The sequence below is a fragment of the Mus caroli genome, unplaced genomic scaffold (assembly GCF_978045245.1).
Source record: "Mus caroli unplaced genomic scaffold, Mus_caroli_1 scaffold_2, whole genome shotgun sequence".
NCBI classification, from domain to species: domain Eukaryota; kingdom Metazoa; phylum Chordata; class Mammalia; order Rodentia; family Muridae; genus Mus; species Mus caroli.
Window position 1 is genome coordinate 100,386,307 of NW_028227257.1, and position 23,310 is coordinate 100,409,616.

A 23,310-nucleotide genomic window follows, 5' to 3' on the forward strand; every position below is an offset into this window, starting at 1 on the left:
ACAACTTAAAGGAGAAAGGTTTATCTTGCTCACTGTTTCTGAGGCTTCAACCCATCATGACAGTGAAGACACATGGGAAGGCAGCTCAAATCACAGCTCACCAGAAATCTTACACTCTGGTGACATCCTCTTTCCCCAAGTGCATGAGAAAGTTTTATCAAGGGTTGAGTTTCACCTTTGGGTCAGTGAATGCCCATCTGGCAATGTCCAAGTAGACTTACCTGAAGATTTGACACAATCTTCTAGGTTGCTTCTAAGTCCTCCCTAGGCATGGGAGGGAGACTTTTCAGTTTGAAGAAGATGGCTAAGCGACAACATATAAAGCAAAACGAAATCAGAGTATGGATGAGACTTCTATATATGTTTATTCAATACTACTCATTAGAGCTTCAAATCAAAACAACATCAGTGTCCCATCGCAGTGCATAACTGAGGAAGATGTGGTACATATCTATTGGAATACTATCCAGTCATCAACCATCATTATGCAGAAAATGCACCGTTTGCAAAGTATACCCTGCAGCCAGCTACAGTCAAACAGTTCTCAACTTTCACAAGGATAATATAATATACAAGGATAATTTACTCACGGTAAATATTTCCATAGTTCAGAGAAGTGGAAATCCTTTGTACTTTCATAAAGGAAAGGCAGCTTGACCAAATTTCAAGTTTATGGATTAGAAGTTTCCGAATCCTTTCTCACAGTGCTTCATAAAGCCTCCGTGCTAGGCTTACCACTGCCCTCTGTGGAGCTTGTTAGAGTTGTACTTCCCATAAGGGGGTGGACTTTGTTTTGCTGTGTCAACTCTGTATAAGTCAATTGCTATGTACAACTCATGCTGTGATGTCTGCGGATATTCTATTACACAAAGTTAGTGTTGTGGAAGTGTGATAGTTCACACCTCCTTGAGAAGTTTTAACTAAGGTGTGACATTTTCTATGGAGAAAATATCTCCCCAGGTGGAGGAATGTCAACTCCCCCTTTTCCCCTTATTTTTTTTCAAAGCTCTCAATTCATTCTCAAATACTCTAAAGCTTGGTATTGGAAATCACTAAAAGTAAATTGCTGGAAAATTAAAGTCATCCTATTTCAGCTAGTGTTCAAGTGTAGGTGTGTACTGCCATCGCCTCTGAACAGAGATGAAATGAAAGCGCCTGACAATTTAGGGAAATACCTAAGGTGTCTTCATGTTGCTTATCTGTGTTGGGTACAGAAAGCAGTTGATGGTCCTCTGTCCTCTGGACAGAGGATCTGGATCTGGACAAGCAAGGTGGCTTCACCCCAGGAAAGCATTTCCAAAAATGGATGCTTTACAATTCATGCTTAGAAGTTCCCCAAATTGTCACACTCATATCCAGATCATTTGTATTATCTCACCATGTTGAATGTCTATTGCTGTAAGATCATTCATTATCTTCAAATTTGGGGTCCTAAAGCATTGACCTTAATCATCCCAGAGTCAGTGTCAATCGGCATTCTAGACCTGACCTAGTTGCACTCGACACTTTGAAGTTCCTCTAAGAATTGAAACTCATGGTCTTGTGGACAATGCCAAGAGAAAGTATTTTTCAGAGTCACCTTGGCTAAAAGAACTATTGTAGCAAACTAGTGTTGATGAATGTTTATCACTATAACTAATATCAGGAATGATTTAAGCGAGGAAGATTTCTCTTAGTTCCTGGGTTTGGGCATTTCAGTCCATTGCTGTGGGCCTGTGCTGAAAACGAGTGTCATGGAGGGGAGGGGTTACTAGGACAGAGTTGCTCATCTCCCCAAATCAAGCTTCACCTTTCATCTTTCTGCCTGTTTTTCATATAGTGGATAATAGTCACAGTAGTCATGGTGCTGTCAGAAGATAACATGGCCAGCCCTGAGAAAGCAGAAGGATCATAGATAAAATTCTAACCCTAAAATATATATTCTTAGGAAAGTGTCTTGAACATGTTGTCTTGAATTTTCAGGAGAACTGGTCTTGAATACGGTTATCATGCTGCATACTAATATTTTTAATACTCCTGAGACATGAATATCACTTCTAATAATTACTTATATTAATAAGATTGGTTTTAATTATACAAAAATGAAAATATTTCTGCATAATGACCTAGAAGTAGTTATGTTAACTGTTTTATTTAGCTTGTATGTTTTAACACTGAGCTATTTCTACTTGGTTATTAAAAAAATCTATTTCTCTCTCTCTCGCTCTCCTTTTTGGAAATAGACTAAGATGCTTAGTGAAGCAGCTGGAGAAAGGTGATGTCAACGTTGTTGACCTAAAGAAGAATATCGAATATGCAGCATCAGTACTGGAAGCTGTTTACATCGATGAGACAAGGTGAGTCATAGCTCCACCCACTTTTGTCTTCATTGCTTCTCTTCTCATCTCTCTTTTTGACCTTTCTATATTACAAAGCAAATTAGCATTACTTGGTATGAAAAAGAAAACAAAATCGTATTAAAATTTGAAGTTCATTTTCTTATATTTAGTTAAATGGAATATTATTCTTTTTAAAATTATTCTTTACCCCAAATATTTGAATATAATAAAATAGTCAAACATTACATATATTAAGCAAAAATAATTTCTTGCTTCTTCATCTTCACTGTTCTTAGACTTTTAAATATCACAAGACTTATGTAGGCTTAAACCAGTTTTCACTAATGTAAAACTGTATTCTTCAATAATCTCAGAATACAAAATCTGATATGAGAAAAGGGATGTGAGACCCGTGAGGTAGATTCATCAAAGCTTATGTGTAGGGCTTCTGAATGTTAGCTAAGTATCTCATGCCCCAAACCTAGCATCATAGTTGGCAGTTGGAGGAGGTTTGGACAGGGACATTTATTTGAAGAGGGTTGTCAACACAGTACTGTGGCTCTCAGCCAAATCCCCCATCCCTCTCACTGGTGTTTGTAAATTCAAGTGATTTGACTAGTATCTCCTGGTACTCAGAAAACAATGAGGCAGGGTCCTGAACTTCCCACCAGAGAAGGTGAAAGTCACAAGAAAAAGAGATTTTCCCCTGAATTCAGAACTGAGTGAATGCAGGTACAGAAATGCATACTTCCAGACTTCAGGTCAAAGGCAAAGGGAATTAGGAAGAGGTTTCTGGGTGTACTATAGAGTCCTGATAAATGGGGAAAAGAGAGAGGCTGCACTTATTTCTCATATAGAAGTCAGGACTGTAACTCCATTAATGCAGTCATAATTTCTGAGAAAATTAGGTCCAAGGTGTACTCTTGAATTAATTATCTCCGAAGGACTCATGAATGCCTATGATGAAATAAAAGTACCAGCATTTGAGAATTTATATAGATTGCAGTAACATGAAAAGTCCATTGAGACCTTTACCCTACCATCTCCTCACCCATCATTGACCTACCTGTGACAGTAGAGTGTGCAGAAGACAAGGAGTGTGTACATGCTACCAGGCCCTGTCCCCTCTGCTCATGTTCACATAGGTCAAGTCTGACCCAGGAGAAGGTGAGGAATGTTAAAGTAGAGGTGTGTTGGAACTATTCATCTCTGTGTACTGAACTTCACGCACAGTGCTAGCTAACAGGCAATACATTTGTATTGTTATCCGTGGTCAGGGGCTGAGCTAAGTGTTTTAAAGAGTCTTGCCCTCTTATTCAAGTATTTGAAATAAAAGTTTGTGCTTGCCTGTTACAGTATGACTCAAGCCAAATGTATAAAGAAATGATTTATCAAAGTCTTAGCCCCACCTCAGTCCCAATCTTCTCAATTCCCCCATGAATATAATGTATTTTCTAGTGACATATTAAAATATTTTATCCTGTATTTTTCTCTCTTCTATTTATGGAGATTAGACCACAAATGATATTTCATTTTACTGGTTTCACTAATCAAGTAATTTTGGAGTTCTTGAATCCTGTGTTAAACTTTTATACACCCCACAATTAAAATGTTTTTCATTCTTAGAGAAAGATTCCCAGTGCAGGCTGTAGAGTATAGGTGATTCATCCTTGGTCCATAGAATATGGTTTACAGGTTTTTATTTATTTGTTCTTTTAGGTTTTTTCCTTTATTTTTTTGTTGTTGGTAGTGGTTTTGTTTTGTTTATGAGACAGGGTTTCTCTGTGTAGCCCTGACTGTGCTGGCATCACTCTGTAGATCAGGCTGGCTTCAAACACAGAAATCCACCTGCCTACCAAATGCTGGGAGTACAGGCATGCACCACCATGCCACCCAATCCACCCTAGTTTGGAGTTATTAAGAGGTGAAAAACACAGGTTCCTTTTTACTTTACTGTCATTCCCTGAGTTGGTTGTTTTGATTATCTTCATTGAAGACATATGGCATAGGTGGTCCATTCCAAGGGGACAGAGCCAGGTGTGTGCTAAATGCAGAAGGTGTACCTATACGTTCTTTAGACTTTTGCTTTTAAGTGTATTACTTATAGTTCACAAGTTGATTGAACATAGCACATTTGAAGTTCTTCAGTCTGTTTTTGACCAGACATTATATGGTACATTTATTTATAAACGAACTTTAAAATTCAACACTTCTTTGTAGGTTTACAACATCTTGCAGCATATGTAATTTTTATTTGCCTGGATGTTCAAACTTTATTTGAGTGCTCATATGCTATATTTATTCATTCTTAGATAATGTCCTTCCCATGGAAATTATGACTTCATGGTTATTTTGCTGGCTTAGGTCTCCATGGTCCTCAAGTCATTAACTACATATTATACTTTTTGTAATCCTTTACATTTGAAAATTACTCTCTAGTACAGGAAAAAAAGGTTCAGCACAATGGTAGAAATTCAACTTCTGCTATGTTGGTTGTTTCTAGTGTAGGTTTGGGGCTGGGACGGTGAATTATGTATTGGCTTGCATAAACTCTAGTTTTTGTAGTGCTGTGAATTAAACCCAGGGCTTTGTGCATGCCAGGCGAGTGCTTCACAAAATGAACTATTGCCCCAGAGCCCTGCTTCTGTGTTTAAACCCTTCCACAGCATCATGTTTATTAGATTAGTAATAATGCCCTAAGTTTACACGACCGTCTAAAGGCCACTAGCTATCCACAATCTTATGCAATAATCAGAGTGACTAATTTCTGCATTTTACTAATGGGAGCAACTAAAGCTCATTTAAACATCACAGCAGCCCAATGAGATACAAGTTCTCTTATTACTATTTCAAGCATAAGGACAATGAATCCCAGAAACATTTACATAGCGTACTCAAGAGAGTACTCTGAAGAGTGAGTTAGAGCCTCTAGCAATCTTGATACTCGAGTTGGGTTATTAACTACAATTCACAACCTAATCCATTTAGTTACAGTGACTCATAGGTATTTTCAAGACTAGAGCAAATGCTTAATGTATAAAAGTAGTAGCTGCTCAAGCAGGAAGATCCCCAGCATACATGAAAGAAAATCAGGCATAGCAGCATATCCTATTTCCACAGTGCGGGATGGGGGTTGGGACAATGAATTTCTGGAGTTTTCTGACAGAGAAAGGTAGAGAGCTTAGGTTCACTGAAAGAACTCAAGGGAATAAGGTAAACAAACAAACAAACAAACAAAAAGCTAGAGAGTTAGACCTGACATCCTCTTGTACCCACCTACACATACACACACACACACAAAACACTTTCAGAGATTTTTATGGATTTCTTGATCACAAATTCTTAGATTCCATGGTATGCAGAGGGTATTGTTTCTCACCTTTTCCCAGTTATGACCTTTTGTTACCATACTGTTGCCTTGAACTTAGCTATAGTAGGACACTATGCCCTGGAGAGAATCAAAGCTGCACATTGGAGCTTTGTCTTCCCTGGAAAGCCTATGGCTAAGCATTGCCATCATGCCATCCGCTAGACCTAAAACTACTTCTCAAGACTCTTCCAACTGTGTGCTGGAAATGTGTACTTAAGACATTTTAGGGCAATCCTATGCATTTTGTAAGGCCTGAAGCATGGAGGTGAGGATATTTCTGAGATGTGTTTGCTGCTTGTCTTAGGAATTCTAGTAAAGTGGGCTGTGTAAAATAAAGAGGCAGCATTTAGTTGTATGTCAATTAATATTTTAAGATAGCCTGGCCTCTGAAAATTGGATCTAGAGATTCTTTAAAGAAAGTGAACTATTCTGTACATGTTCCATGGAGATATTTGAAAATGGACCGGGCTTAAGAAAAGGCTAACATAGGATAAAACAGGAATTTTAGTTAATCAGTGTGTGTGCATGCACATGCCTACTAAATGTGACTGCAGGGTTTCAGTTCAAACAAATCCAAACAAAAACCTCTCTGTAAAGATGATTTTTGTTGGGAAAAATCAAATTTTTGATAGAAATAGAAATACGACTTTTATGGAGATTATTGTAAGTCCCACAGTGGAAATGATCATTTGTGAGGTTTTATAAAAGACATTTTCGTATGAAAATTCCAGAATTTGTGAGTCTTTCAGATGTGTCTCTAGAGGTTATTATTTTTTTAAAGTAACACCGTTGTAATCCAAGTGGTCTAAAAAGAATCAGTGTGTCCTTGTTTGGATTGTAGCACAGTCAACCCAAGCAGCATCCCTGACTTCACGAATACCAGGGTAGCCAGCTGCATATTGTATTTGCTAATATCTCAAAACTATAGCTTCCTATTTTATTTTGTTAATATGAGCCCATCCTTATGATTATCATGACTAGAATATAGTCTCTGCACTTAAAAAGAGCAGGCCATTCACAATCAGGACCTGCACTCAAAATTGAAATAAAGACATTTAATCTAGAGTACTCAGCTGTCTCAATTATGAAATACAGATAAGGACTGACATGAGGACTACATGTGACATATGCCAGGCAGAGGAATAGTTGAATTGTAACCATTATTTTTATTGTACAGGTAAAATGTGATACACTTTGCATGCTTGAGTTACAGAATATATTAAGATATAGAATTTAAGCCCACTAAGGAAAATATCAAATAATTTCCCGAGAGCAGTTTGGAGTTCTGGAGAAAATTCAGACAGCCATGGAATAAAAGATATGTACAAAGTGATGGAAGGGGTCTAACCCCTGCTAACACATCCTCTCTTAACTAGCATTCTAGCTAAGCCCATGAGTTCTTATCTTGGGAAAGGCAATGTTAAGAACTAAATTGGGACTGTACTGATGGCAGTCAGCACTTGAAAAAGTTGCACTGGCAGACACCGAGTGAGTACCTGGGAGGCTAGAACCTTGAGATCATTTGGTGCAGGGATTTACCAGTCAACTTCCATTGACCTCGCACCCATTGGCTGAACATGGTAAGCCACTATCAGAATCCTATGGGATTTATAATGGAACAAGGAAGGTGAAGAGCAATGGGAGCACTGTGGGCAAGCCTGCCCCAAAAGGATGGCTGGGTGTCACAGAGATTCAGAATCAAGATTAAAAACTTCAAGGAGTAGCAGCAAGTTGTTACTAGAGGGAGTAGTTTGTGGTGATCATTTAGAGTCTGGATTTCAAGCCAAATACGACTAGACTAGCACGGGTTCCCTATTGAATCTGCCCTCTGCTGTAGCTCTCCCAGACCGTTCTCCAGGGCACAGCTTCTAATATGAGGTTTTAAGATGTTCAGCATTAAGAATGTGCTAACTGTATGAACATTGAATTGTAACAGAGGATATCAATTAGAGACATGAACTGGGAAGTTCTAACCCCAGCGTTTCTGGTAGTTTTAGTCATCGCTAATTAGAATTGCTTTGCTGTTTGGCTATCTTCCCCCATCTTAAAGATTGCGAGAATGTCCACTGAATATTTCCTTATTTCATCAGTCTCTCTTGTCCCACTGCTTGGCAGCCAGTGCTCACTCCAACCGGTTTGTCTCTATGTAGGCCATTATTTTAAAGTCCTAATAATACAGGTCGGTTCTAAAGCAGGAGCTGAATCCCTTTCTGATTCATGAAGCTCAACTCATTTGGAACTGCTGTCAGGTCTTCCTAGTGGGTGCTTTCAGAACTCAGAGTGCATCCCTTTCACAGAGACCCCACTGTATCCTCTCAGTGTTTATATCAAACTGGTAGAATTCAGGTCCCCACTCCATAGGGAAGCCTTTCAGTGTGTTTTCCTACCATGAATTCAGAATCTCAAGTCCAAAGGTTAAAAGAACCATCAAGGTCAATGTTTAGTCAGACCTTCCTCTCCTGAGATTAATCTCCTGGCTAGAAGAATGCAATCAAAACCCTTATATATTAAAAAAAAAAACCCAGTAAGATAAGGAATCCGAATTGGTGTACCCGCATGATCACGGACAGCCTTGTTCATGACTAATCCAAAGATGATGTCATGCTCAATCCCGTTCTTTGAGTCTCCTGTATGTCAGAGTAGAATCTTCCCTTTAGTGCAACTAAGAGGTCTATTCAAAAGGTTTTTCAATAAAACAAAGGAACCGTCTGCACAGAAGTTAAAATTAAGCCTCTGTTGAATACATAATTTTTTAAAAACCTTTTCAAATGTCAGTTTCTCTCCCTTCCAACCATTAATGGTTTTTCAAGTCTCATGGTTACTGTATTACATTAGCAATAGCAGTCAAGGGCGAGGATGGAAATGTGAAAATAGTCTGTGAAGTGGGAATTGTGTTGGTAAAAGTCTTTAAAGGGTTAAGAAACACAGGGTGACTCTGACCAAAAGGAGAACGGAGGTGGCACAGGCATGGGCCATGTATCACAAGGGTGTGGACTGGGTACAGTACGGCACAGGGTTCCTGAACTGGTGAATCTAATGTCTCAGGGAGAACCCTGATGAGTTAGGAAAGTCCTAACCCTCTGAAATACAGCTCCAGCAAAGGGAAAAAGCCACTAGCTCCAGTATGATGTTGAGTAGAGTTAGCAAGGGTGGCTTTGAAGAAATTATTATGATTGCACTTCCAGAGTTTGCTAGTGTGTGGGAAAAGGACAAACAGAACAAACTATTAATGGGGTCATACACGTGAAGAAGTTAGCTGGAACTATCCAGTGCACAGCCAAGAGTTCCTGAATGAATGAATGTAAGCCATACTTTTGAATCAGAATTGAATCAGAAAGGCAGGTTAGAGTTTGAGCCATCTGCTCACCACAGGTGAGTAAGGGGTTACAGAAATCCTGGTCCAAGTATGAGCAGTGAGAGACACAGCATTTGGACCACGGTGAGGTAGAGAGAAAATTCTCTGTGCACATCACCATGGCATTGACTCTGTGTATTCCTCTCACACTTAGAAAATAAGAGAGGGGAAGAAGGAAAGCAGAGAGCTGAGCTATAAACATCTTTGAGGATGTTTCAATTATGACTTGAGCTCAGCCAAGCCCACTTAAACAGAACAGTTGATTTACTAGCTCCCATTAACCAAAGAATTGCCCACTAGTGCTGCCTATAAAATAGGTTGACTCTAGGTACAGATGATGTCAGCAGAGGTTGATCTGCTTTGCTTGTTCTGGAGTGACCTCTCAGATGCTGTGAGTGGTAGCAAGACATTACCAGTATTTCCAGACTCCAAACCTTCTGCAAACTGTCAAATCTAAAAGGAATGAAAAGGTTTTCCTTGCTACAGGACCTAACAAGTATATCCTCGTATTTGATTGGTTTGGGTTAGGCAACAAGCTTATCTTCAATCATTGTGCCCAGGGGGACTAGGTTCATAAGCTCATGTAGCACATATCCCAAGCAAGAGAAGGGATGCTATTTAAGTCACTTGCTAACACACTGAGAAGGAAGATAGTGTTTCTTAAAAACCACTAACTACATCTTGTTGACTGTGCAAACTAAAAATAAAATAAAATAAAATAAAATAAAATAAATTAACTAAATATATCTGTTAGTTCTATAGGCAAGAGGACATGGATGAGGGTGTGGGTAGGACCTTGAGAATATCCATTGGCAGGAAGTTTAGATACTGTTTTATTTTCCTGGTCTTCCTCTTGCTATTTTTAGGGAAAGTGTTTTTCTTTTCTCTTCTCTCCTTTCTTCCTTCTTTTTTTTTCTTTCTTCCTTCTGTGTTGTTATTGTTCATCCTCAGCCATTACTTTTCTCACACAGAAGATGAATGAATCATCAGTCTCTTTTTGCTGTGAAATTCTCTGTCCATCAGTCCCCAAGCGTCCTTCTTAACCTACCCTGGCCAGCAGGAGGGAGCAAGGAGTCAGTTGATGTTTGCTTAAAAGCTTGTAAATGTGGCCTTTGCTTTGTCAGTTTCACTTGGAAGAAATACTGAGAAAATCTATCTGTTCAGGTGAACTGTGTGTGCTAGAGATCAATAGATCATCAAAAACAAATGATAAGGTTTTCATGAATTCTGTTTTTGTGGCATAAGCTGTTTGGGATGCTGTGTTTGTAGGCTGTACTCACCTCGTACACGGGTGTGAAAACCATGCCAAATAAAAAAAGTCACACCAGTTTTGTTTGGTTTTCATCTTTTCTGACCATCTGTGGTTTGTTACTTTCTATAAACCTTCAGAAACAGCCTCACTAATGTGAACGGACCAAAAATTATCCCCAGTTGTTCTTAGAGATGATTGACAAAACCTTCACATATTAAATAAGATTCCACAACAATGACATGTAAAATAAAATCTTTAAAAATATGTTACTTTAAACACTATCCTTTTCTAATAATGTGCATGATGTCATTTGAAAGTTATATCTAAGACAATATATTATGCAATTTTCTGACATCATTGCATATTCTTGTGTGAAATTCTCAAAAACCCTATGAGTTACAATATTAGTTTTGATGAGAAGTTAATGAATTTGAAATATAAAATAATTAACTTAATTAGATTTATATTAAAATAGAATCTACCCTAAAATTTGGTCCTAAACTATCCCATATCATTTTCCAGGGACATTTAACCCAAGGATCAGTATGAGTGAATTCAAATTGTCTGAAATAAACGACTAGTTCCCAGTTTCCTAACCACTGTGCTTAGACATCAAAATGTGATGTCATTCTGCCCAAAGGGAATTCCGGAAAGATTGCTGTTGGAAAAAAGTTTCTTTCCTTATGGAAGAGTGTGGTATGAGTGTGATACTTCTTAATTTTTAAAAACAATTATATGTGCTTGTGTGTGTGTGTGTGTGTGTGTGTGTGTGTGTGTAAGGCAGAGTCCAACATTGAGTATCTTCCTCAATTCTTCTCTCACTGACTGGATTGCATGCCTGGCGAGCTCCAGAGACAATGCTGTCTTTGGATCCCCAGTGCTGGGTTTACAGGACCACAATGTCATGCATGACCTTCTGGTTTTGTTTTGTTTTGTTTGTTTTGTTTTGTTTGTTTTGTCTTGTCTTATCTTGTCTTGTTTTGTCTTGTCTTGTGTTTGTTTGTCTTTTCTGTGCGATTGGAACTCAGGCCCTCATACCTGTCTGGCCAGCACTGTATAGAAACACTTCTCCAGCATAAGAGTTTATGCAAACTGGTGATATAAAAGATATAAAAGGAATTTGGGCCTTAGATATTGTTAATCTGATTTTTATTTTTTAGTTTTAATATATTAGAATTGTATCACTTTACTTTCTCACTTTTCTTCTTTAGCCCCTCCCACTCTCAAGTAATTATTATCATTATTATAATTTTAATGTGTTGCATCTATATGTATGTCTGTGTACTTCTTGTATGTATAGTGCGCATGAAAGCCAGAAAGGGGCATCCTATCCTGTAACTTTAATTTTTTTTAAATCTTTTGCTTGTTTGTTTGTTTGTTTTGGTTTTGGTTTTGGTTTTTGGGTTTTTCTTTTTATTTTTGAGACAGGGTTTCTCTATATAGCCCTGACTGTTCTGGAACTCACTTTGTAGACCAGGCTGGCCTCAAACTCAGAAATCTGCCTGCCTCTGCCTCCCGAGTGCTGGCATTAAAGGTTTGCACCACCTTGCCCGGCCTTAAATCTTATTTTTAATGATGTTTTAAAATGCTTTAATCTCCTTTTTATCCCACTGCCCATTAGTGGTAGTAGAAAAGAAAGGATAAGATGGAAAGTGGACCTGTTTAGAAAAGGTTCTTTGGAGCAACTCCCATCTGTGTTTTCTGGAAATTGGCAATTTAGTTCACAGGTCAGCAGTGGTAGCTTGGTCTACTTACAAACATTTTAGGGATACAGCAGCAGTCCAGCTTGGTAAAGTCTGGATAGCAAACAGGAATCAGCAGGGGTGGCACTACCTAGTAGAGACAGTGAGGCCTTGGCCTTGGCACAAATCATCAATAGAAGAGAACAGCAGGAATGCCAGAAGTTCTTGGATGTTCCCCTCTCAGTGTATCGAAGATGGGAGATCCATAAGCATTGTACAGTTAGCTCTAAAAGCAAGTCTAGCTCAGCCTCCATCACTGTCTGTTGTGTCCTTAGTATATGCCCTCCAAATGTCACATGTCCTCCACAGTTTTGTTTCTACGCTTGTCTCTCTCAACATGTGTGTCTGTCTCAGTTGACATCACTCTATCAATCAACCCAGCTCCACAAAAATGACCCCTACAACGTACCAACAAAAGTTTTTAAATACATTTCTCTCTATAAAGTCCCAACAAACACAACTCAAGTACACAATATAAGACAAACCAATACATATGTCATTAACAAAAAAAAAAATCTTTCATTCCATGTCCTTTCACATATTTGCTTTAACAAAACATCCTTTCTCCTGTTTACTTCAGCTAAACATTCCTCTACAAGTCTGTCATAGTATTACACGTATGTCTCAGCATTCCTTCACGTATTTGCCCCAACAAAACACCATCCAACCGACTTTCCAAAAACAGAAAGAAAGAAAGAAAGAAAGAAAGAAAGAAAGAAAGAAAGAAAGAAAGAAAGAAAGAAAGAAAGAAAGGAAAGAAAGGAAGAAAGAAAGGAATGAAAGACAAGAAAGGAACGAAAGACAAGAAAAGCAAGAAAGACCCTTAAGTTTCCACTTCAAGATTCCTTGGGGCTGGGATTATAGATTGTTATGAGATGCCATGTAGGTACTGGGAATTAAGAGTTTGAGAAGAGCAGCCAGTGCTCTTAACAGTTGTTACATCTCTCCATCCCCTGACCTGCTGATTTTAAAAATTCTTTGCTAAAGTTAACCTACATTTAGTTTTTATTTTTAATGAAAATAACGTGTTTCCTTTGTATTTAAGCTACTTTAGCTCGGGTTTGGTGTCATTTGTCATTGGGAGCATCCTTCTGGCCACATAGGTCAGCTTTGTTCTGCAATCCCAGCAAGATCTCATCCTATTCTAACTGTAATTCTAATCAGTAATGTCTGCTCCCTAAGTTAAATTGTTATATTTAACAACTGATATCTTCTAGAAAATAAAACATATGTTGATTAAACTTCAAAGTATTAAATGAAGCACAATGATAATGATCTCATAATAAAGCCAAACAGCGTTGATGATTCTTGAGCAAATATCAAGTACTGGAAATCAGGCAGAGGTTATTTTCCAAAATATTTAAAGAGGCATGTGCTCATTCTTTTCAATCAACAAGTCTTGTTCCAAAATATGTGTGGCCTGTTTGCTCCCCATCTTTTTCTCTCACATCTCTTTGTGCCATGGGGATCACCAGCCTGATAATCACTCTTGTTTGATGACTGCCAGTACCCTACTGCCATCCTCTCTTCTATTTTGGCCCCATGGGTTGAGTAAGAGTTGTATTTTTTATATTCTCATATTCCTTTTTCCTGAATATACCTCATCTTTTTGTAGCACTCACTGTTCACTTCTGCTCAGGTGAAAATTTGGCTTTTGTATTTTGCAACCAAGCATCATACAAGTATTTCCCATCTGTGGCATCATTGCAAGAGATTAAAAAATAAGCATATCTTCACAGGGGTTCTAACATCTGTTCCATGTCATTCACTGGCAGTGAAATAACAGACACATAAATATAACTACTGCTGCTGAGTTATTCCTATAGAAGAATACAGAAGCCTCTTTGACAGAGAGATGCCCATCATCTGGCAAGCTGTGATTGGAGAACAGCAGTTTTGAAACATTGGTGTTCCTGAAGCCACTAAGAAGGCTGGGTAAAACAGCACTCTGGGTCTGCTCCAAGAATTTCTGATTCAGTAGGTTCTACTTAGAGCTCAGTTTCCCCTTCTAGTAAATTCTCAGTGCTCGAGGATTTCACTGATCCAGGGAAACACACGTTGAGGTCTACTTGAGTAGAGGGTATCACAATAAGGCTTCAGAAAAAGAAATACAGAAATGGTCTAAAACTAGTGTCAGCGCTCACTCACACTTCTAACTCTATCACTCTACACGTTGAGGCAGGAGGATTGGTAAACTACACTATAGACCAAGATACATAACAAAATATTATGGCACAAAGAAAAATGAGGGTATATTTTGTAGAAAATTAATGATATCAAAAGACTGTGGTCTAGGAGCTATACCCCCTTTTATGTATGAGGCAATCATGTGTTCCAAGATAGCCTTCCTCCAGGTTCCAGGATACAATTAAGACAAGGGGCATGAAGAGCTAAGTAAGAGGGTTTGAGGTACCAGGAAGTCAAGGACTGTCCTTGATTTGTAATACTTTCGTCAGTCTAGGATCTTGGGATCATAAAACATAGACAAATCAAGATGGAACTGATCTGAAAGTTTCATCCTTCTTGGCCAGGTTTCATAGTTAAAAGGTTCTGTAATGTTCCCCAGGAGAAAGTGATCAACAGTCTTACCAGGCTGTGAAGTATAATAACCACTGGCCTCCCAGATATAGTAACACATCTCTAGCATGAATACTATGGAAATAACAACTTTGTAATTGAATCTAAGATCTCACTCCAGGAGACAGAGCTCATTCATGGACTACATGTCAAGGTCATGGACTCCAGAGACAACTCAATACTATATTCTACTAAGTGGACATTGTCTTAAACCATTTCATGTACTCTTAAGTTTGTACCCAGATAAATGCATTTCTCAATCCTCACCAGAGAAACCTGGGTTTTTTTTTTGGGGGGGGAGGAGATGATGTGTTTCTTTGTTCTTTGCAGTAGATAGTGATTAATACAGAGACCCATAACTGTTCCATAGAGAATAACAGACTGTGCAGTTCTTCACTCTAAATGGTACATTTAAATTATACTCCCTCACTTCAGGACTTAAGAATCACTTTATATGAGAGAGTAGAGATATTGTAAGAGACAGAGGTAGTAGACTTCATGTGTGCAGGGCTGGTGCACACATGAACTCATAGTGGTTCTGACTGCATGCACAGGACAAAGCCTGCCTGGATCCCACATCCAGGAAGAAAGTCCTAATTCTAGCTGAGAAGCAACGAACAACTAATGCCATTTTTCTTCAGGTATGTTATCTCTGAGATGCCCTACCCATGCGCATATAGGCAGCACTACTGGATTCGATGAGTTTGAAACATAAAGCTGGGAGGGAAAAAAAGTGATGGAGGATGGGGAGAAATCAGAGACACAGAAAAAATGGGAGTGCCAATGAAACAGAAACTGGTTTTTTTTTTTTTATTTCCCCCTCTTCTCAACATGGTATTGTCGATTCTACTTCTGCACCTGTGGCTTTTCCTATCCAACTAGGTACATTTTTAACATATATAAAAATTATTTTGGCAATTCTGCCACTGTCTTTTCACTGCCTTTAGAGTGTGAGTGTGTATGCGTGCGCACTTTCCTAAGTCTTCTTTGGCATTATTCATATCGTACAGTGGCCATGCCTGCAAAATTCACAGAAAAGGAATAATGTCTGCTTTAAACAACCAAAACCTTAAGAATGTATAAACCTTTGCCCCTTTGAGAACAGTAAAGGGAATAAATAAATAAATAAATAAGCTTTGATACTATCCTGGAAGAATTTATTTTGCTGTGTTTAGAATTCAGCAGGTAGGGTAGTGATGATAGACATGGAATTTCAAATGTACCCAGTTCTATGCTAGCAACGAATGCATCACCATTTAAATTACCGTAGACTTTTTATTGTCATCTGACATTTCTATAGAAGAGTGCTCCAGATACCAACTTTGGAAATAAATCTAAGCTTTTTTTTTTTTTCCACCAAAAGTTTCCCCACTAAGCTAAACTCCTATAAGATTTTTTTCTTTTTTAATTATTTGATAATTTCATACATGCTTATAGTGGTCAAATCTACACCTCCCATCTACCTCTTGAAATTCATATTATCTCCTCATCACCATTTTTCCCTCTCAGACAAACATTTTTTTTTTTAAATAATCATTCCATTCGTTTATATCTCAAATGATATCCCATTTCCCGGTTACCCCCTCCACAACCCCCCCATCCCACATTCACCCTCTACTCCTTCCCCTTTGCCTCTATAAGGGTGCTCCGCCACCTTCCCACCCTCTCCCACCCCACCGCTCTAGCATTCCCCTACACTGGGGCATGGGACCTCCACAGGATCAAGGGCCTGCCCTCCCATTGATGTCAGGCAAGGCCATCCTCTGCTACATATGTATCTGGAGACATGGATTCTCCCCTGTACACTCCTTGGTTGGTGGTCTAGTCTCTGGGAACACTGGCTAGTCCAGTCAGCCAATGTTGTTCTTCCTATGGGGTTGCAATCCCTCTATGCTCCTCCAGTCCTTCAGTCAGCTCCCCCACGGGGTCCCTGAGCACAGTCTGATAGCTGACTCCAGAGTTCCACATCTGCATTGGTCAGTTGCTGGCCGGAACTCCCGAGAAGCAGCCACACCAGATTCCTGTCAGCAAGTGCTTCTTGACTATAGCAACAATGTAGGGTTTTGTGTCTGCAGACAGGATGGATCCTCAGATGGGACAGTCTCCAGTTGGCCCTTCCTTCAGTCTCTGCTCCATTTTTGGTCCATTTTCTTCATTTGGACAGGAACATTTCTGGGTTAAAAACTTTGAGATGGGTGGGTGCCCCCATCCCTCAACTGAGGACCATGTCTATCTGCTGGAGGTTGTCTCTATAGCTTCTATCCCCCCTTCTCTGCGCATTTCTGCCAAAGTTATCCCTGTTGGGTCCTGGGAGCCTCATTTTTCCCTGGTGTCTGGGACCCTCCAGTGGCTACCCTCATTTCCTCATCACCCCCCCCTACATACTTTTATTCTATTTCCTGACCTTCTGTACCTCTCTCCCATCCCCTCCAGTACCTGATACTGCCCCCTTATTTCCTCCCCCCTCTCCCCCCCTCTGCCCCCTCTCCCTCTCTGTCCTGTGATGATTCTGTTCCCCACTCAAGGCAGGGCTGATGCATCCACCAGCCAAACATTTTTAAAGTTTATTTTTAATTCTAAATTTCAAAGTTATAGAGGGGATGGAGAATAATGACTGCTGGAATTATTGACTGAATGAGAACTTTGAACTTTGAAAGGGAACCATACATTTAAAGTGAACAAGATCTCAATGGTTTAAGACCCAGACTTCAAAATAAGATACTCTGCAGCTCAGAATTTGTCATGTCCACTGACTGAGCAAATCTCTTAAGTGTGCATGCTTCCTTTATTGATCACTATAATAGATAAAGGTGAAAAATTGTCCCCAACATAGTATCTTGAGGACTGAGTGAGCTATTTTGGATTATTCTCCCCCCCCTCCGCCCCAGTTCAGAATATAAGCAATAGCGTTAGTTTGAATCTTTATCTGTATGTTATATAGTTCTGAAGTCTGAGTGAGACTGGTATCATGTTCAAGGTTTCTTTGGTGAATAGGCAGATGAAAGAAAGCATGTCAGTCAACTCATAACACAAACATTGTTAATTTAATAAATAACATTAATGGGCTCCTCTATAAAAAATACATGGGAATCTAGTGGGAAACACTGACTACACAAGATGTCACATACAATAGGCAGAGGAGATTCTCTTATCCCACCTTGCAATTGTCCGAGAATGGTACATTATGGCAGATGTGAACTCAGCCTCACCCTTAACACTAGAACATCATATTGTTCTTCTGAACATAGACTTCTATTGCAGGGCACCAATGATGGCCTTTTGGGAATATGTCCTCCCCTAGAGGTGACAAGTTTCTAAGACAAAACACATTTGGAGTTTTTCCCTCTACCTTTTTCAGATATAGCATGCTAGACATTTTTTTTAAAAAAATCATATTCAACATTGTTACTATGAAGTATTTTATGATTTATGAGTAAAGCATAGAAAGTAGTGGCCTGAACAGTCAGGGCAGCAAGACAGACACAGCCAGGCTAGTCCAGTTTCATCATATAAGGAGCAGACAGTTTGCATCTTAACTTGTAAGCCTTTTGGGAAACATTGTACAATTGAAGCGTAGTACACACAGTCTGTTCACCAGACAAATGACATCAAAATATTGATTCTATCTCACATAGAAAAATTATGTTCCTGCTTTGGACTCGTCAAATGTTAGGGGTGGACAGGATGAGTTAACTGTTTCTTGAAATAAATCCTTTATCATACAAATGGCATGAAAGCAAAAGAAACATTGAAACTTGAGAAACCAGTCTTTCCTAATCACACCCAGCATTTAAATGGTAATACTTAGGTTCAGTTGTGGTCACCAACTTCCTGGAAAGGACTGTGTTTCCTTGGGTGTGACTATTTTGCAAGAGTCCCCCTCAGACAGAAATATTTTCACTGACATATAATTGTAAGAGTCAAAATCCCATGACCTCTCCTTCCGAGTTTGCCCCTTTCTTTATTTCCCTTTCCCTTCAAACTTTCTAGTTCAAAATATAAGCCCTTTGGGAGATGTGTCATCTTATTCAGAGAGAAATTTTAGCCTATAAATAGCTCCAAAGGATCACTTGATCACTAATCAGATGCAAGGTCAGTTTTTCTCAGTTCCTTGGTCCACTTTCTACACATAGCCTTTGTCTGAGAACCACTCTTTAATCTTTGCTGACTCCCAATGGGACAGAAAACATCATGTCAAAGTGTGGAACATTTTTTAGAAGTCAACAGTGGTAGCATGTTACACATATATGCCTGCCCTATCATTTCTTTCCTGTACAGTGTTCTTTATGAATTCCTAAGGAGAATATGCCAATAGTTATCATAGCATATGATAGTTCATATTGTAATACAATGTGGGCTAGCATCTCTGAACCTTTATAGGCATAGAGTTATCACAAACACTTTTCCTGTACATTTCTTCAGATGTGCAAATTGTCTCTGATGATCTTATTTAGAGCAGCATTTCCTGTAATATTTATATCCTCATTCTCTTCTCCATTTAGTCTCTTTCTTTGAAATGTAAAATCATAAGACCATCTATCTATCTATCTATCTATCTATCTATCTATCTATCTATCTATCCATCCATCTATTTTAAGAGAGGGTCTTTCTATTTGGCCCGGCTTACCAGAAACTCACTGTGTATACCAGAAAGGTCTTGAACTCACATATATTCACCTGCTTCTATCTCCTAAGTCCTGGAATTAAAGGTCTCCAATACTATGCCCAGAATATTTTAATTTTTTATCATTTTATAGATTACCAATAATTTTGAATATTGCATTTAAAGGTTTCGTTTATATATGGATTTTATTTATATATTAAAACCAGAACTACATATTAAAACCAGAACTATGAACAATATACTACCAGAGATCAATATTAATATAGTACCAAGACCTTATTCTGTATCTGACTTAAAATCTACAGTATTCATAGAGGAAAGAGGAAGGGAAGCCTGTTTTAATGACTATCTTGCAATGAGTAAAGTAGGCCAGCAAGCTGGAAATTTTAGGGAATTAATGCCATAATCTTGAATCTGAAAGTCATCCCAACTCAGAATTTTCTCTTTAAGATAATTTCATCATTTTTTAAGGCCTTTCAGATGATTCAATAAGGCCTATCCACATTTTGAAGGGTAATTTACTTTGCTTCATCTTCACATGAAAAAACAGAACCTTTGTAGAAACACTTAGGTCAGCATTTAAACACATAACTAGGCATCACACTCCACCCTTCTCTCTTTGCCATATCAGTTGAGTGACTAGAGAAGTGTCTGTTGATGTTTCAAGATTTGCCTGTTCTGTATACAATGTCATACCCCATGCCTTTGTTTCTGACACTCACTTCCTTTATTCCTTTATTCTATACTAAATATAGACCATTCCTTTTCCTGAAACCACACCCTACTTCTCAAGAAAGACTTGAATACATTATAACTACAAATTGCCAGAGTACCACATCCCAGTGATGCTCACTGTGCCTTTATACCCATGTTGTCTTGTCTGACTGTCTATCTTGGGAAGTTTGTGAGTTTAGGATATATAGCCTTTAAGTCCCCAGTACCAATTAGCTGTAGAAAAACAGGTAATGGTTACCACACACCTGGCATTCTGTTTCACCCTGCTGATAAGAACAGAGAGAGGAGAAAGAGAGGAATGTGATGACATCACGTGATTACACCACAATCCTTCCTGTTCCACCTACCCTGCTCTGTGGATTTACTTGATCGTGGCATAAAAGAAAATTGGTCTTGAAAATGGCATGATCTTTAGGTAATGAAAATTTCAAGGCATGTAGTATAGTATTATACTAAAATGGGCTAAGCAATCTAACTTGAAATGACTTAAATAGCCAAAAAAATATTTTTACTTAAAATTACAATGTCACTGGACTATTGGTAGATCAAAGTCATTAAAACGTAAGAAGAAAAAAAACTTGAAAAAAATCACAAACTGAGTATTGATCAGTATGATTATTCGGTTGTATGACTTTTGTCTTGTGTCTACATGTAGTTTTGTAATCACAGTACTTAAGGAGTGTTTATTTTCACTACAGTATTTTGTAAGTACATATGTACTTATTAAGTATCATGAAAAATAAGTATTGTGTGTGCATTGAAGTAAACAATACATAGAGGGGGCCATTTAAAAGGTCACATTTGTTAAACGGACACAAAGGTTAAGGCTAAAGCATGCTGTATACATGCAGGTTATTGATTGGGTGCACTGTTGAGGAAACGGTCAGTTCAGATGTCAGGACAAAGCTAGTTGGTGTTCTGTAGACAAAGTAGACTGGTGTGTGTAGCTGGGTTTGTATTTAGGGAAAATCTTTCATTTATTGTTTTCAGTTCAGGTCTTTAGGAAGACTCTGATAGGTGTTCAGTCAGGGTATTTCCTCAGAACCCTACCTGTGGTAGCTATAGCTCCTTATCAACCAGTCCAAGTCACTTCCCAGAAGTTAATACTACACACTGTGTCCCTAACTCTGTAGATGGCCTTGGGCAGCACTTCTCTTTTGGTTTTGTTGAGAAAAGGTCTCATTTGAAGCTGATCCAGGTTGACCTCAAACTTAGAAATCTCCTGCCTTAGCCTCCCAAATGCTGGGACACTTGGGTCCTGGTCAGAAGTTCTAACCCCATGAAATCTCCACCCTTATGTTAAAATCAACTCTTAACTAGCAGTGTTCCTCCTCCTCAGAGAATCTCAGGCTCCTGAAATGAGCTTTCGACATAACCCTTTTCATCCTTGCACGCCATGACTGTGGGTTCAAACAGCTAAGCAATTAGAAGAATCTGGGAAATGAAATTGCATATGGACTGAATGTGTACGATCTTTTTTTTTTATCATTCTTCTTTAAAGAAGACAGTGTGGCATAAATATGCATATACATATATATAATGTTTATATATATATATATATATATAACATTTTATTAATGTTATGTAGAATGGAGAACTTATTTAAGGTATACATGAGAGAGTTCATAGGTCACAGGCAAATAACCTGATATTTTGTAAATGGAACTTGAGCATGTGCTAAAATTCAACATGAAGAATAAAAAACAACTCCCATACATTTATCTTTATTTAAAATTTTATTTATTGTTTATTATGTGAGTGTATATGGTATGGGTTTGTGTGTGAGTGTGTATGTGCACGCGCGCACAGGAATGCGCACACACACACATACACACATAAATGCCACAATACATATGTGAATGTCAGTCTAAGGACAACTTACCCCCTTTTCACATGGACCTGGGAATTGAACTTGGGTCTTCAGGCTTTCCTGGCAAGTCCTTTACCTGAGAAATGATCTCACTGCCCTTGTTTCTCCCTTTATGAGTTTCTAATGTTGTAAAATATTCAATGATATTGTTTAAAAGACTGTTTTAGGATTCTTAAGTTATTTAATTTAGTAAAACTTACTCAATAAAATAGTATATACAAATGACTTGTGGAATCCTCAAAAATTCAAACAGCACTTCCTATCTCTACTATGTAGAAAATGAAATATAAGAATTTTAGTCTCAACCTCCTTTTCTTTCCCTCCTACTTGCTTTCTAGAAAAATAAGTAGCACACACTTATTTATGAATTTTCTTCTTTGCTTTGAATTAATCACCATTAGGGTGGCATATTTATGAGATTGACAACACAACGTAACCACTACTAATACTTTTTATCAATATTTGGAAAGCAGCAGATGCTGTCGTGTATCATTTGATGTCTTCAGCAAGTGATCAGCTCGAAAACTTAAAGAGCTTTCCAAATGTTAACTCAATTTTTAGAAACAGTTCGTGTTAAGGAATAATTAGAGAACTGTGTGCCATTAAAAAAAAAGCAAAACAAATCAAAGAAAATATTTGGATATTTGTTTTGGATGTTTGCTTCCTTGTTAGTCTCTGCTCCTATTTCTCAGTGCTTATCCTGTGTATATGTTTGCAGAAGACTGCTGGACACTGAAGATGAACTCAGCGACATCCAGACTGACTCCGTCCCATCGGAAGTCCGGGATTGGTTGGCTTCAACTTTCACACGGAAAATGGGGATGATGAAAAAGAAGCCTGAAGAAAAACCAAAGTTTCGCAGCATTGTCCATGCTGTCCAGGCTGGGATTTTTGTGGAAAGGTAAGGAAGTAATGTGATTCACATCCCAAGACCAGAGAATCTGACGGTCAGCGAGTGTGTGTAGTGCATCAAAGCACTACATGTCCATATTACCTTACGGAAGACACACGCTAGCACAACCAGAGCAGGTACTTAGGTCTTCTGATTATTATGCCTAGAACAGAAGTCTCTTGCCTTACTTTTTAAAACATTTCTATTAGGATGACAGAAAGATTGAGATTATAGCCATTTGGAAGCACACCCGTGTGGACATGTTTACAAACATTTCTAATATGTTCATGTTTTAGCAATTAACTTTATGTAAATAAATTGCAATAACTCACAAAATGGATCCTATAATGGATTTTTTTAATTTTAAAGTCAAGTTAGTTGTTTTGTCCTAAATAGAAAAGACTTACCACTTCCTTGGTTTCCATCATGAGATGAAATCTCTCTCATTTCTGCTTGGAGAACTTAGTTTTTAGCATTCGTGTTTCTGAAAGAAGATTCTCTGATGCCATGGGTTTCAGTGTTTATACATAGTAATATGGCCAAGTTTCATAGTGTGTTCTTTTTATCTTTAAGAG

The 23,310-nt window shown here is 38.4% G+C and overlaps 1 protein-coding gene across 5 annotated transcripts in view; it reads left to right on the forward strand.

Annotated features, from left to right (window-relative positions):
- Positions 1-23,310, forward strand: part of Pde1a (phosphodiesterase 1A) — a 281,786-nt gene that overhangs the window by 195,432 nt on the left and 63,044 nt on the right. For 4 of the 5 annotated variants that reach the window (XM_021151272.3, XM_029470636.2, XM_029470625.2 and 1 more), the window contains 2 exons: positions 2,223-2,336; positions 22,562-22,744. In XM_021151272.3, the coding sequence (XP_021006931.1) occupies positions 2,223-2,336; positions 22,562-22,744 (297 nt within the window). Of the gene's footprint in view, positions 1-2,222; positions 2,337-20,329; positions 20,389-22,561; positions 22,745-23,310 lie in introns of those variants that run through there. The other variant, XM_029470641.2, reaches the window with a different exon arrangement.